At 31.0% G+C, this 17,487-nt stretch overlaps 2 protein-coding genes across 13 annotated transcripts in view; one reads left to right on the forward strand and one right to left on the reverse strand.

The window, feature by feature from the left end:
- LOC113393579 (programmed cell death protein 2) overlaps positions 1-17,487 on the reverse strand; it is a 324,102-nt gene that overhangs the window by 129,942 nt on the left and 176,673 nt on the right. The gene's annotated exons all lie outside the window — the stretch shown is intronic.
- The window catches only part of Sif (still life), an 85,524-nt gene that overhangs the window by 22,111 nt on the left and 45,926 nt on the right, over positions 1-17,487 (forward strand). For all 12 annotated transcript variants that reach the window (XM_026630181.2, XM_026630188.2, XM_026630171.2 and 9 more), the window contains exons 17-20: positions 3,995-4,066; positions 4,414-4,464; positions 8,295-8,495; positions 11,345-11,477. In XM_026630181.2, coding sequence (XP_026485966.2) covers positions 3,995-4,066; positions 4,414-4,464; positions 8,295-8,495; positions 11,345-11,477 — 457 coding nt within the window. The remainder of the gene's footprint in view (positions 1-3,994; positions 4,067-4,413; positions 4,465-8,294; positions 8,496-11,344; positions 11,478-17,487) is intronic.

The raw sequence follows: 17,487 nt of genomic DNA on the forward strand, positions 1-17,487 counted from the left end.
CATTGTGTTATTTACAGTCCGTATTATTAATTTTGTTAATATGACAAGGCTCGTAAAACATAGCATTCATAAGCGCCTTGAGAGTGAACCATTTTTTTCGTATATTCGGCTATAATTGTAAAGGTAAAAATTATAATTATAAGCATTAGCATAGGAATTTAGTTTTATAAATAAAAAAAAAACAGTTTGTTAACGTCCCACTGCCTGGCAAAGGCTTAATATGAGTACTTTTACTTTCAATTACAACCTGTATCCATGTCTAATCAAATGTGTGTGTGTGTTTTTTTTTAATTTAATTTACAAAATCCACGGGCACACAGTTGCCCGTGCCCTTTTTTACATTTTATTTTTATAAATTTTGGCGTTATTTTATATTTTTACTGAACGTCAGCAGATCTTCACTGGACTTCGAGCTTGTTGTCTTCTTGGAAGACGTGGCACACACTGACATTTTATCAATTTAAAATATAATCTATAGTAAATAATATGTGATAATATATAATATATAAAATTACTGACTATGATAACGTCGCCGTAGGTCTGTCTGTACAGGATAACTCACAGGTGATATTTGTTGTCAGGCTAGGTCGGCAGTACCTCATTTCGAACAGATTTTCTCTGTCGATATAAGGCAACTGGTTGATATCCCCGATGAGGACCACCTCGTTAGCTCCGGACCGCTGTGCCGCCATTGCTATGACTCCGAAGTGGTTCATGAGGGCTTCGTCGACCGTAAGACAGTTACATTTTATGCTCTCGTTGAACCCGTTCACTAGCACGGATGCCGTAGTTCGTACCCTTGATTTAGCTTTTTCGCCAAATAGGCGTGTAAGTTGTTCTTTCAGGTCTTTCGCGGCTTCGATTGTGATCCATCGCCCCGACATTTTCCCTTTGATAACTTGGGATGTGTCGTTGTTGTATGTGGCCGCCTCGGCTTCTTCAAGCTCCACCACCAGCAGCTTTTCGTTACCGCGTCGATAGGTCTGCATGATCTTTTTGCAGGTGGCTAAGTGGACCTCACGGGTGGCCGTCACAATAGCCCGGAACTCTAGGAAAGCATTCACTGCATGGTCTCGAGGGTTTGACGCTGGTCTCAGCTTTGGTGGTATTACTTGACTCTTATCGGCCCTTGTAAAATGGGAGCGTGTTGTTTTGGGCTTTCCCGGGTCGTTGACCATCAGGAATTCCCTCATTGGCTGCGCTTGTCGGTTCGATGAAACCGACGGGCCGGGGTCTGATTGGGGTGAGTGCGACGTCTTGTTCTTCGGAGATACCAGATCGCGGATTAAACACGTCACCGCCGTCACTGCAGGTCCAGGGCTCGGCCGTCTGTCTCGAAGGCACTTCGGGGCCTGGGCCGTTCTCTGCGCCGCTATTTTTAGCTGCAATCGCTCAGATCCGCTTAATTTAACTCGATGGTGGCCGGCTTTGCTATGGGAAATGTTGTTGGGACCTCGGGTTTCAGGAAACTCAGATCTTCCCCCCCCTGTCCTCATATGCGATAACCTCATGTTTTCTGTTTCAAAGCAGACTGTAATGGCGTCCACGCTTATCGTACTTGGGTTTCCTCCGTGGTCCACCTCGCCCATCACTGGAGCGTCGAATTTGAGCTTCTTGGTGATAAGCATCGCGTTGGTCTTGTGCGCTGCGAAGCTCATTTTTTTTGCGACGCCCCACTCCTGTACGGCCGCTAAGGTGGATTCAACTGTAGTCTGCAACCCGCTGGTATGGTGACAGGAGAAAACAAAGACTACATCGTTTGCGAAGGCTTGGCAGTGAACCCCCATTGTTGCCATTTTTATCTTAAATAAATTATATTTTCCAAGTTTAACTAAGTTAAACTAACGTAACAGTTACATTTTAACTTCGTAGTTTAAGATATTCAAAAACAATTGGCATCATAAACTAGAAATAATTCTTAAAATGTATTTTTTAAATATTTTGGAAAGAGGCTATAGGAGTGTATGCCTATCATAAACATAGTCTCTTAACTTTATATTTACTTACAAATTTAGCAGATTAAGACGACGAGAGAGTTAAAATAATAAACAAAAATTCTCAATTTTCACTGAAAACAATCTCCGAATCAGGTTGTTCTTGTATATGACTATAAAAAAACTGCTGCAATAATTACACGCATTTAATATTAAGAAGAATATCTTTAATTGCAGTCAAATATGCTTGAGTTTAGCTTTAGTAGGTAAAACATCCTTTAACCATTTCCCTGTCCTGTGTATCACGTATGATTCATGCTTATTGTTTAATTGTATCTCCTGTAGAAATACAGTTAATCTGTTAAGTTACAATAAAATGATGTATTTTAACAATATATTATGGATTAAATTAAAATCTATCCTGTACCCGAGGAGTCTATTGATACGAAATAAAGGCCGCAGAAGTTCGTGTTTAACGTGGGTATGGTTTACATAATGTTATAAGGAAACACAGCGTCTTGTTATACAAGTTTTTAGTTGACCTTCAAACCCCACACCTGTTAAAGCGCTTACGGTGATGTAACGTCTGTAGACGGAGCTGCTATTCCTTACAATTTAGATCCCGCTGGAGCTCAGGTTTTTTTTATATAAATAGCCAAAGACAAAGCAATTTCTTCTCTATTTGTCAACCGATTTTCCTCCTTTATTATTTCGTGGATTAATAAGCATTTTTAACATAAATGAAAAAAGGAAATAAAATCAGAAAATATATAATCGAAACATACAAATTCATATATGTTTTCCTTAAAACTTCAATAATGATTCTAGTTGAATTTCGATTACTGGTCGAGCACTAGTTTTATTAAAAAAAGGTTACTACTAACTACATTTATGAAGAAACATTAGCTGCCTGTTCCGCCTGCGTTCTGGAGAAATAACATTTTTATTTTACTTCCCGATCGCAGCGTCACGTACGGAGTCCATCTATACAATAAGGGGATCCACTAAAATATACAAAAAAAAAAATGTATGGAAATCGGTGCAACCGTTTAGGAGGAGTTCAGTTACATTTATATATGTGCATATTATTTACACATATAAAGATATACATAGTTATAACTAATACCAATTTCATAAACTTGAAAGAAATTACTATTGTTGAGAGGATACGACACAGCAATTTAAATAAATAACACTCAGAGGAATACTAAACTATATGTAACAATAACAAATTCTTAAATGTTTTACTTTTGATATATATTTTTAAAGATGCCTGTATGACTTTAAATAGCATTGCTGATACAAGGGGTTACACTTACATAATTTAACATGTAATACCATGTAAAATTATGTTATCGCTTGTGAGAGGAATACGTTAATTCGCGTTTTATACGAAAATTACGAGGTATTTCATTAATGGTTAATAAGATACTTATATAAACGGCATAATTACTTAAAGTACTTAAATAGTCATTAGCAATGAATACCTTTACATTTAGTAAAATGACAAAAACGTTGACGCTTGACGTTGACGCCTACTTGAATGAAGTATATTTCGTCTTTGATTTAATATTGCAAAAGCCATCTTGAAACGACGATAAGGCGTATTATTTAAATGAGTTTATTCATATTTCCCTTTAGTATTAACCAATTAACGCTTGCGAATGAAATAGTAAAACGTTAAAACGTTCTCAAGGTTCGGTGGTCACTGTTCGGCAAATAAAATTGCAATATGTATATAAACAACGGAATGGCTCGCTACACTAGTTAAAATTAATCTCGAGAAGAGTCGTGATATTTTATCTTCGTAGAGATAGAATACATGGAAGACGAACACTCTCCTTATACAAGAAACTTGCAAAGAGTTATAATTAAAGTACATTAAGATATTCCGTTACTTCAAATAATAAGAGCAAATATCGCAAATACTTTGTATTAATCGTTAAGAAATCGTACAATATCTCATCCTTGATCGTAATGATTTCAAATTTTCGTATTTATTCTTATAAATCGATTTATTTTTAATCTACGAGCTGATTAAAATCTTGCCATTGTTCCAGTGATCGCAACGAGCTGATGCGGGAGCGCGAGAGAGACCGCGACCGCGGCTATCTCAGCGACCACAATACGAGGTCTGTTTGTGTCCCGTCTGAATGAGGAAACAAAGAAATTTGCTTCTCCTTCTTATAACTAGTTCCTTAAGAAATTCTTATCGAGGGTTTTTTTTTTTTTATTTATTACTTTAGAAGGTTTTTTTATTGGATAGTTGCGATAAAATGCTTAACGAAACAATAATGTAATAATATTGTAATAATGTAATATAAGCCAAAGTATATATTATCTATTTATATACAAGCACACTCCTACTTATATCAAGTTTGGAGACAAAAGTAAAGAAAAAAGAATAGAAAATAAACTGGTTATTTTTATTGTTATCTTATTACTTGTATCAATATAATAATAGTTTTTTTTTTTATAGGGATCGCATACGAGATCGAGATCAAGGATATCTAAGTGACCACCAGTCAAGGTGAGTGAAATTATAAGGTCGATTATTATTTTAATTATTTCTTTGACAATAAAAAAGTAAAATTTTGCTTAAATCTCTGTTATTATATTTATATAATTTTTTGAAGATATTTTAACCGATTACTGGAATATTTTGAGTTGCGACTCATTTGCCGGTAAATTTCTCTTAACTTTAAAGTATATAAACATATATAAAAAAAGCTTATATTTCTCTCGCATACAGCTTCAGATCTTATTAAAACGCATACGTGGAATACTTGATGCGTTACAAACATTTAACTTTCGATTTTGTCAAATATTTATTCCAATGTAAGTAATTGTAATGAAAAAAAAACTAAGTTCATTAATATAATTAAACATAAATGTATTTACACGAATATCAATTACGAATACATTACTTGAACCAAAACTAACATCAGACAAGTCAATAATGCTTAAAAAATCTTACATGTGTATTAAAAAATATTAAAAATACATAATTTTAATTAAAAATTAAATAAAAATATATATATATTGTGTGATTACATTATTAATGATCAGGACGAAATACAAAACAAATGCACATTAAAAAAACAGAGTACTGTGCTATATATTTTTTAGTCTACAAGGTTGTAAACCATTATAAATTTACTATTTTTTTTTTTGTCTATAGGATTATTGATATATATTTTTCAATTTTCGTAATAAAACGTCAAAAACTTTTATTACTGTATTCATTAATTTCTTTTCTTTTCTATCTTACCTTAATATTCATTATACAGTTTAATGAAAAACTTAAAAATATTTCATTATATTTCTCTCCTTGACCACAATGTTCTAACGGCAGCTTGTTTGGCTGTATAATATAAGGTCTTAGGTTCTAATTTCGAGTAATAAATACTTAAAACTATCCGCCCGCAAGTTAACAGTTTCACATTTCCGAGTGTCGGAAATAATGTAAGGACCTTATATATGCATTGTAATATAATATCTAGTGCAATAGACTAGTCCTTAAGATTGATCGCCGTAGTCAAAGTTCAGAGTTCCTGTCGATATAACTTGGTGATTATATTCTTGGCATTATCCGTTGTTGGGTTGAACTGGCTTAAAATCAGTTGATCAAATAAGATTTGAATGAGACAAACTAATAAAGTTTATAATAGATTCTTATAAAAAATATTTATTACCTGTATTATGGCTTTATAAAATAAATACTTGAATGTAAATAAACTTCAATAACTTGATACATGACGTAGCGAAACCTTTTAGTGATAAATAATAATTTATGACATGCGAGTTTTTAAGTTTAGTGCCACGATATTGCCTTTAAGTAATAATGTTAATGTGTATTATAAGTAACTGGTTTTTTTTTTGTTTTAAATAAACTGTAATAGGAAATTTCTTTAGTAATTCAATTCAATTCAAATCATATCAATTTTATGCAAGTAAACTTCACAATGAAGTGTTTCTGAATATAACTCGATGATGTTAAAACTTAAATAAAAAATATATATGTAGCAAACTGGTGGATAAAACTTCTCTAAAGTAGTAGATGTGAGGCGTATACTCCTACAGCACCAGTGGTAGTCATCCAACACAAGACGGTTTCCTGTCGATGTTTCTCCTTTTCACGCTAAGAATGTAGTTTATTTTATATTATATAATTACTCAGCATTAAATACAAATACGCATACAATAGCATATAAATACTCAGTAATGTTTGATAGAATTTAAATTTCCAATTTTTTTTTAAAGATATTATTTAAAATGTAAATACAGTGCTTCGATAACACCTTACAGTATTTTTTGTTCAACTGAAACCTTAGTACTCAATAAGGTGTCTGAAACTATATCGCAAAGCTATTTAATCCCCTAGAATAGGATAAAAAGCATCACATTATTTTCAATTCTATTAAGGAGCACCCGTATTCTTTATCCGCTGCGGGGCGCTACTCGGTTTCTTATCTCAGATTTGTCCTTATTTAGAAATGGACGTATTACATAAATGTTTGAATCATACGCTGAATGGTATACTTCCTTCGTTTAAAGCATAAATATAATATAAAAGAAATGCTGATTATATATATATATTTGATACAACAAATAAAGATGTGTTCGTGTCGTCATTATTATATGATTATTATTGATCATCGTCGTATTTTGTGTACTTTGATCATCATTATATTTATATAATTATTGGTTCTGTATTATTTGCGCTATACATTCTTTTTTCAACTAGATCTATACATACTTTAATATATGTATACTTTTAGTTTCTGTAATAATAAAAACATGTTTTGATATTTTTTCTGTTCATCGGACTGTTTGGATTAATTTCACGAATGAGATAGATAGCTAAAATCTTACAAATTGTACCAACAGCTAAAACGGATTTTTTTTAATTATTAATGTGTATCTCTTAAAAAAAAACCACTTGTTCATATGAAAAATAACACAAAATAATAAACTTCGTTCCAAGGAATTAGTAAAATCATAAAATTAAATCGATATATACAAGAAACGCATTTTTCAAAACAACTTTGTAAAGGAAATTGGAAAAATATTTTCAAAATATGAAATTCACTTCGAGTAAATCACGTAAAAGGTATATTTAGGCACAGAAGCGCTCGCCCGTACATTTCCTCTCATAATACCGATGCTGTTAAACTCGTAATAGATTCGAAGCGAGTTTCAACCTGACACGAAGCTGTTGTGACTCTTGGGGATTGTCGAAACGTCCATTCTAAATTAGGTTACCCAATGTAGGAAACGGTTTGATTTTCCTCTTTATTTTATTTTGTGATTACTTTTTCACTTTGCCTTTTTACGGGAGGGAGAGAAGCTCGTACTTTTGCTTTTATTTTCATTTGTGAATATATTTTTAGAGAAGTTTAAAGTTCCCAATTTATATTTTATTATTCGTTTGATAGTATCTATTGATATTTGATTATTCAACAAAGAAATATAAAAAAACAGTACATGTTTATTTTTATTATTTTAAATATATGTAAAGAAAAACCTTTTATTATATTTATATTTAAAAAGTTGCTTTATATATAATCAAAATAAATCAACGAAATTAAACATGTTTTGTATTCCATTTGGTGTCCAAAATTTGTTTACAATTGGCATATAGGTATATTGAGAACACAGAACAAATTACACAAAAAAATTCTACTTAATCTATGATCATCCTCAAGGCATTAAATCGGCTTACAAGCAGCGAAGCGTTCGAGGAACATACACATAAAAACAAAATGCGACCGAATGAATAACCTCGTTTTTCTAAATCGACTACGTCGTGTAGCGTAACATTTGGATTAATAAAAGCATTTGAAAAATAGACTGACTTAATATGGAACATGTGTATAGTCATCTCATTCGAGTGGAAAAGAGAAAGGTTAAATGCATTGAAATAGCGCATTATCTTGACTATCTCGCCTTAACAATCTCGGGTTTGTTATGTAGCGCTATATTGAATGTTCAATGTTCACCTTAACTACAATAGTTTATGAATATATTAATGTGCTTGAATCCTGTGTTACGTGAAAATTTCAGGATCAACTTAGATTTAGTTTAAAGCTTTTAAAGAAATGTATAATAATTTGTATATTATAATATGATATTCACTATTCACTGGTGAAATGTACTACTTACATTATTTTTTCATATTTTATTTTTTACAGATAAAATACTCATATATTAATCGTCTATTATCAAAGAAATCTGATCAAGTTTATATTGAAAATTTTTCCTAATTTCGTTCTAAGAGTTTTTAATAAAAATACTGCATTTATTGATATAAACTAAAACTAATAAAGACTACACATTAAAATGCTGAATCTTTTTTAGTTTCGTAAGCGCGTCTCGTTGCGCATCATGTATCGGAGAGTCGGCGCGCTCCGCTTGGTACCGCCACTCTGACGGCTGGCGCGGCGCCCCGCCGCCTGGGCCTCGTCGTTCACCGTGGGACTCCTTACCCAGTCTCCGACATGAAGGAAGCCTTAACGATTCCGGTTATAGAAGCAATAGAGCTGATAGCTTTGAGCAGCGGTAAGTGTTTTATTCATCAAATAAATTTTAATTGGTGGTAGGGCTTTATGCAAGCCTGTTTGGGTAGGTACCACCCACTCATCAGATATTATACCGCCAAACAGCAGTACTCAGTATTGTTGTGTTCCGGTTTGAAGTATGAGTGAGCCAGTGTAACTACAGGCACAAGGGACATAACATCTTGGTTCCCAAGGTTGGTGGCGCATTGGTGATGTAAGGAGTGGTTAATATTTCTTACAACGCCATTGTCTATGGGCGGTGGTGACCACTTACCATTAGGTGGCCTATTTGCTCGCCCGCCTACCGATATCATAAAAAATACCTTTATTATTTAAAAACTTCAGTTACTGACTGCCTGACCTGAAGCTTACGAAATCCTAATAAACGTCAAATTTAATATTTTGTCTTTAATTTGAATAGTAAATGTATTAACATGGATTTGTAAATCTGGTTTTTTTAGAAACTGAAGGTGAATTTGTTACAATGTTTTGTATACCCTATTATTATTACTTACTTAGGAATTTATTCGATTTGTTGATAAAAATCGACATGAAAATCCATAGAAAATTTTAAAGTGTGTCTCGGGAACAGGACATTCGTAGATAATGTCGAAATATTGAGCTCCACCAAATAAAAATAAAAAACATGGTAAATATGCCGTTTCAAACACTTGTAGTCATGAAAATCCATTGCGTAGATTAAAAGATCTAAGCATATAAGCGGGAAGCGACTTTATTTTATACTATGTAGACATTTCGTTATTTCATTATAAGCAAGATTGATCGGGGTTAATATGATGTGTTCGCAAATACATTTAATAATAAAACTATACTGTAAACTAACAAACTGCTCAGGTTAAACTTACCCCTTAGGTCCCTTCGTTAACATAATGACTGAAACTTGATAGCTCAGAAACCGCTAATTGAATTAATTTAATATATTAAATTAAGGTATGATCACACTACAAATAAAATATTCCAATTCCGCAAAAACAATACATATTTTTGGGGCAAAGTACTCATTTATACATAATATGAAGTATATTTCTACTTCTGTCAATACATTTTTGTTAAAAAATCGTAAAAAAAAAATAAAGAATGTCGCTTAATACAAGATCATATACATAGTGTAAACATGTTTTTATTTGTGTGTGATAATGAAGTTGTGTATATGTTATATAGGTATAACGAATATAAACTTCTTAAGCCGTCAAAACCATACTGGTCCAGGTTTGGGTACACAAAACTTTACAAGCCTTAAATATATACGTAAAAGACAATGTCTTGAATAACAGTTTGTTAACCAACAGTTTAAACTATAGACCTTTGTTTCGTAAAACTCACTATGAATATAATCAGCAAAATTTTGATTTTAGCGTGGCTACACCCCTTAAATCTTAAACTTAATTCAATCGACTCGTTCGTGTCACGTGGAAAACGCGCTCATATAATTTTTACCTTTTTTATTAAACCAATTTCCATCAGCCCGATTTGATTTAAATATACGTATACTTTATACGTAAAAGATAATTTTATAATTATTATATTGATCTGGTTTATGAGAATTACACGTGTTCTGTAATCGTAGCCTTATTTGGATTTTTTCATGAAAAGTATTCCGTATTCCTTATATTTTGAGCTTCTTATTTCTACCTATTCATAATAATAATAATTGTTGTAATAATATAGAAATAATTGTTACAAAATTATAAAGGTTGAATTTCTACATTTAATCTCAAAGACAATAGTAGCCTTTTATCCTTGATCAGCTTTTGCTAAACAATAGTTAGAACTGTAATTCATGTCTCGACTTGTTGCGAAGCTCTACGAAACCGATCTACGTATTATCTCGTAGACCACAACCACTCATGACTGACGCTTAAAACGAAGCTTAAATAGATATTTCAATTGTAATATATTCTATATATGATTATGTAACTACAGACTAGGAGTATAAAATAAGTTAACATGTTAAGTGTAATAGCCATATGTTCTTGTGTATGTAAAAAATAGGTATATTTAATGGTATCTTAAAGGTTCAGCTTTATGCTTCTTACGTTTGACCTTCTTCTTCGTATTTCTTTATTTCTGGTCACTTTTATCAGATTTAGTATAGCCTACTCTTTGTTACTGACCGACTTCTATTTTGTATGGAAAGAGTATTTTCCTTGACCTTTATTGGTTCTCGTGTAATAAGTTTTAGAAAGCAGAAGTGACAATGACTGCAGTAATTCACAATAATAAGGGATAATGGAAGATCAAATTCGGAAGCAAACGAGTGGATTTAGTCAAATAGATAAACAGTTATCGTAATTACTGTAAAAAAAAATATAAAAATATATCGTTATTAAAACGCAAAATTTTATAGAAATAACAGTAACGTACATCACGTTGACAAAAACTAATAAAGCCTGAGTAAAAGAAGTATTAGAGAAAGCTGTAAAAATACCCATTACTTTTTTATTTTCCGTTAGTTGTCACGTACTAAGAACATTACCCCAACTTTTATTACGTTCCTTGTTCAGTGTGTGATTTTATAGGACACACAGATGTAATCCGGCATTGTCGCACACAGTTTCACGTCAAGTGACAAAATGAAATAATTTCAAATACTAAACTCGTAGAACGTCAGCTTATGCTTTATTTTAAGTACATTATAAGTATATAAAGGCAATTAGAGTGCAATCTCTAATCAATCTCCTTCTACTGGATGATATACCGAAATCGATTATATTTGCGAGATTTAAAGAGCAAGTAAGTTAGAGTAAAAATAGTAAAAAGGTAAACAAAATTTGTAACTCAGTCTTTCAATTCTAGAGAGAAGAAAAATGCGAATTAATTTGGTTACAGAGGAGTTTTCGATCGACAAGACAGTGTGCGGTCGGAGTATGCGAGTGATCGCGAGTCATCCCGTTATGGCATCGTGCAGCAAGCCTCTATCGACAGCACCGACTCCAGGATTTGTTACCTGACTTCTAGCGAGGTAAGTTAAAATTTTTCTTGGAGTGTATTTTTTTCTTAAAAACTTATATTAAAAACTTACAATCTGTATTATGAGTTTCAAAATGTTTCTGTCAACGAAGGCTAAAATAAATTGTCAGCTTAATACAAACACTTGAAATTTTATAAATATGAAGTAGTTCTCATTTCCCCTTACTGGATATTCACTTCTCTTACACTACTTATAAAATAAGTATCATTTTACTGTGCGATATAAGTATTTCTTTATTTAGATTCTTTCGAACATTAACAAAATATAAATATTTATATAGGTAAAAAAAAAAATTGAAATTTAATAAAATAAAATATTTTTAGATAAGTCGTTGGTTGATTCGATTAATTGAGAGATAAATGCTCGTTAGTCCATTTGCAGTACTCTCCAAACGATTTCATTACGCATTTAAGTCTAAAAATAGGGAGCGCCTTTTTAAGTATCATGGAGTTATTAAGCCTCATGAGCACTTAAACGTACGGAGCCATGTAGAAAAGGTTGCGATGCGGTAAACTCTAACATTTTATCTTGCATCAATAGAACATAACGAGGGATAAATTGTAGACAGAAAATGCTTTGGAAATTAGGCTTTTATTTTATAAAACCTTTCGGAGCTCAAGTTATTCAAATAACTTTTCGACTAGACACTGTAATTTCTTCTTTAATATACATTTGATATTGAATTAAATTATATACGTATTATACAAGTCTGTTGTGTGGGTATTATTTGTCGTTCTATTTAATTATCTATTCGAATCTATCTGCAGAAAGCAGCTTGAAGTGTATGGTGTCACTCACGATTCAGTCAATGGTTTAATTGAGAATTCAGCACTTGACACTACTTCATTTATCAAATAGCATCCCAAAGCACTGATTGAATTACTTTACGTGAGCTTCTGGTCTGTAATCTGGTTTCGAATGATGTCTTTCAGACTACTTTCAACCCAATAAGAGATTATTAAAGAAAATACTTTATCGTCTTTCCATAATTATGATCTGAATATCAGTTTATATTATGTTGTGTTGTTTTTTTATTTATTAAAATATATTGAATCGCTTTTCTTTATCGAATTTCTTTTCATGGCAATTTCAAAGGTATTCAATACATACTGGGCATTTTTGAAATTAATTAAATAGACAGGGAATCTTAACAATTTTTAATAATATTAGTAAAGGGACGTTAAAATCTGTTGCTAAAAAAGACCAGTTTTAATTTATTTTTGTCGCTGTAGAGTTTTTACCCGACTATCCCAGAAGAAAGGGTTATGTTTATCGAATATACAAAATATGGATGACTATTTTTTTGACACACTCTTTAGCCTCGCCTCGCCTCGCCCCGATGAAATTAGTTTTACGAGGTGTTGTAGATGGATAGTTTAGCAACCGTCTTTAACGTCCTTTTGCAAATTTTATTAAAACCGTTGAAATACTCTGATTGAAATATTTACTCGTATATAAAGGACAGTTTTAAAAAATTTTATTATTTCATTTTATATAAGTACAGATTAATATAATTAAAACATACATTCTTACACAATTTACAATTTTTGATTATTGATTTAAAACATAAACTATAAAATAACAAAATCCCAACTGTGAACAAAACTAGACCTGTAGATGCAAGATGAGTCGAAAGATTTTAATTACTTCTTCGACCGAACAGCTAGGTTTTACTAATGTAAGACCTAGTTGGAAATCCAAATCAAGAATATAAAGCTTCTTTGACGCTTCCATTTCTTTACAGTCCGTCTTTTTAAATGTAAATATTTAAACTATTTATTATTATTATAATTTATTAAAATTAAGATTTAAATGTACTTTTATTCATTATTTAATATAATAATAATACATAGAATATTTAAATTCGGTTTGTATTTTTGCGATCGCACTAAAATTGCACGTAAATATGAAATAACAAAATACAGAATACGTAGATTTACCGAAATGTTATAATTAACCCTAAAATTGCGCAACCTGATTAATTTTTACCTCGGGGCGTAATATTACGTCAGAATATTAATCTTTTTCGAAATGAATTATGATTTAGACTTTATTAAATATATAACCCCAAGCGTTATTTTAGACTTGATCAATTCAATTTCTTACTTTATAAATGAGAACATTATATTTTTTTTATAAAATAAAAATAAATTAAAACGGGAGTTTATGTCCTACTTCGCACATAATCTTCTTATATGTCAGTTTTCATAAACCCCTCCAGCGCTTCAAGCGTAATTAAACGATAAACATCTCGAAAAAATATTGTTTAACAAGAACTTATGTCAAATACTAAAATGTGACTCAGATACTACCTGATGTTCGATGTAAAGGCAGAAAATATGGTCAATGTCTCATTTCTATGATTATAAGATATGTACACACATTTCTTTGAAAAATAATGTCCGTCTAGTTTATTCTATAATTTAACTAAGGATGTACAGTGTAGTGAACCCGGATTATACGTTGGGTCGCGGGTTTGATTACAGCTCGGGTCAGCTTAATCCGTAAGTTCCGTTTGAAACCACAAATATCTAATAATATCATTATTTTCTTATCTAACCTTCTAACGCCTTACTCCTAAGAATCGTAGACTTTAGATGGTGATTGTAGGCTGTTAAAAGTAATAACATAATTAAAATTCAAACTTAATTAAATAAAACAAGGAATACATTATTGAAAAGATGATAAAAGACGGCATTTAACATTTATTTTAATAAAAAATATACATTTTAAGATATATTTAATGCAAATTAGTCCTAATGTGTATTAATTTATATTTATACATACATTCGTGTATTTCTAAAGCTAATTGAGTCCAGCAAATACAACACAAATCCCTTCCTTCATAGAATATCTGGTACTTCATGTACATTGAATTCAAGCGGCTATTCAGTCACTGAAAAGATAAATCAATAACAGCGGTCATTTCGATAACATGCCTTATTTGTATTTTTCTTTTCAAGCGTTGTATATCATGGTCAGATAACAGTATTAGAGGGTGGGCGGGTCGATGTGGGGGCTAGTAATTCATATTTTACCTGATCTCGTTTAATATATCTACATAAAATAGATGAAGTACCTACTAGCAAAATAGCCCGAGGTAACATCGGAGTAAGATCTGGGAGAGCTCGGGGATGCTCGGCGGAGTGTGCGCAGACCGCGGCGCTCGGCGTTGCGCCGTAGACACCACAATCGTTTCCTAAACGTAGCATTAAAAATATTATTTTGAGGTTAACTTTCTCTACTCACAATAAAATGAACTGATGACAAACGTGTGTCCTGAAAGCTTCGATTCGTTTAAACACTGACGTGTCGAATGTCGCGAAAGAGAACTTTGCACCGAAAACTGAGACGTTTTATTTGTGTAAATACAAAGCTTTTACTATCAAGTGCACGGACAAAGAAGATTTTATCATCCTCACTGCGTTTGTCGTTAATGGATATTATTTCTGATGGTTGTTACAATACAGTTGAACTGTAGACTGATGATAAAATTTATTTTATAGTTATCGTGTTGTATAAACATATCCTGCGTCAATTGTAGGGCCTATCTCATGTTACAGTGTTCTTGTAGACTTGATTAGAAATAAATGTTATAGATTTTTAAATATTAGAAGTCTCGCTTGTATGTCGCTTAATCCACCTGTGATATTCTTTCTTAAGTGATTATGGACTTTTGTGAATAACTTTTCGACTGCCGTTAAAAATATAAACAATAAAAAATCTTTAGAATCATCGTCTTATGCTAAATTGCGTTTAATATTAGGAATTGATAATAACTAAAAGAATTAGGAATATAGTATAAAAAATGTTTTATGTGTAATAGTTCTATATATACCTATTGTTGAACGTTGTATGTTAACTATCCTCAAAGTTCTTATTTATATATGTGAAATATTATTAAATAATATATAGTATAAGGTGCTAATAAAAAGATTATATGATAACTGCATGGGGGCCATCAAATCGAAGAATGCTGGTTTTATAAAGGTAAACAATGATTCTTAATAATGTAGACATTTTCATCTTAAATCATTCATACATTCACTCAACAACCTAACTCAATCATTCAAGATTAAAAAACTATAATAAACAAATACCAAGTTCTAAAAGAAATCTAAGTAACTTGTTAAAATTATCAATGAGAAGTATTAACTCTTTTCATTGGAACTCCTTATGTATTAAACATTCCATAATAATATTAAGAAAAATATGATAATTTGCAAAACGTTATTTATATTATAATCTAACAAAATAAATGTTAAAAAAACGATATACACATGTTTAAAATTAGAGCAGTTGTGGGTATAACGAGTGATATTAATATCAAAACAAAGTCCAAAATATATATAAATATCACTTCAATTTTATAAATATTATTCTTTTGATAGTGTATATCATGAGTATAAAATTTTAAGATTCGATATTCATATATTTCTGAGTTATTAATTTTTGCCAAATCAAAATCAAAGCACCTTGTAATTATTTTACTTTGTGTCGTTTTTAATTACTTCCAAAAAAACTCTTGTTCATTATCTTCTTATATATCTTCATAGCAACTTGTTTGTCTCATTAAACAAAAACTTAGTTTTCCTAACCTTTATAAACTTTTTAGCAATAACTATCTCTGACTCGTTACTGATATAATAGGGTAAGTTTTTATTTCCTGCGTTTGTATAAGCTATGCAACATCAAAATATCATATTTATGCCACTATTCATAATAAGAATATATACTATTTGTTTTTAAAATAAATTATCATTTAATTTATTATGAGAACTTTTGAAGTACCAATGTTTTCACCTCGTTGATATATGATATTAAATACAAAGATTTTTACTAGATAAAATGCAAGATTCCTTGCTTTTTATACTATAATAATAATTTTATTATATTACTTATGTTTATTATTATACTTTTTTATATTTTTGTTTATATCTCAGTTTAAAATTTAACTCATAAAAATGATTGATTTTAATACATTAATTTAAAGTAATATAAAACCTGTATTGAATTTTCATACAATTCTAGCTGGTTTGAGTAATGAAACAGTAGTTTTGGGCGCTTTATTCGCTGAACATTATTGTTGCTCTTCTGTATTGCATTAAGCCAAATAGTATTTTGTACGTCATTGTAATGGATTCGTGATGCATTTAAAAGCGACTGCGTACAGTACCGAAGTTCTCTTGTATGTTCGTAAGCACATGCCGTACTTAAAAAGTTTCTTTTTAGACCTCGTTCTTAAGTAGAATATATTTTTTATCTTTATGTCGTGTTTGTACATTTTGCTGTTCATTGTTTATTCGTCGTTATCTGAAATATTTGTTTGTTTCATTCATGTAATTGTAATGAAACTATTTTCGTTAATATGCATACATAAATGCGGATTATGTTCAATATGATATTTTTCTATGTACTCTTCAGATATATTTATCTATACTAATATTCCTACCACTTGATGATCAACGAACTAAGCCGCGGATGACAACTCGTTTTTATATAAATCTATCATATATACATATTCAAAAACTGCGGTTTATAGAGATACTATTATCATTTGTATCAAATATATAATTTTAATTAGCCTTTGGCTTAATTATGATTTTACCTCAACTGAAGCTATTTGAAATTAATTTGAACCTAACAATATTGATTTTTTACAGATATATACATACATATGTATATTACAAATGTTTAAGCTTTCTGGCCTCACATAATGTGTTCTATAATAATCTTATAGCTGTTAATAAAATATGGTATTACACTTAGTAATATAATTATTTAAATATTTTAGAATGTAAGGCCATTCATTAATAAAACCTATTTAATTCACATGACACTATAACTTAAAAACTAATAAAATTATACACTAACATTTAAATTCTCCGGTGTTCAAAAATAAAGTTTCTGCATTTAATGTGCAAAAAGATTATGCATAGATTCAAAAAGGAAACGTAGCTGACGATCTGTGTGTATGTTTGTGAGCTCGTTTGTCTTGTTG

Source organism: Vanessa tameamea, chromosome 6 (assembly GCF_037043105.1).
Source record: "Vanessa tameamea isolate UH-Manoa-2023 chromosome 6, ilVanTame1 primary haplotype, whole genome shotgun sequence".
In the NCBI taxonomy this organism is placed as follows: Eukaryota; Metazoa; Arthropoda; class Insecta; order Lepidoptera; family Nymphalidae; genus Vanessa; species Vanessa tameamea.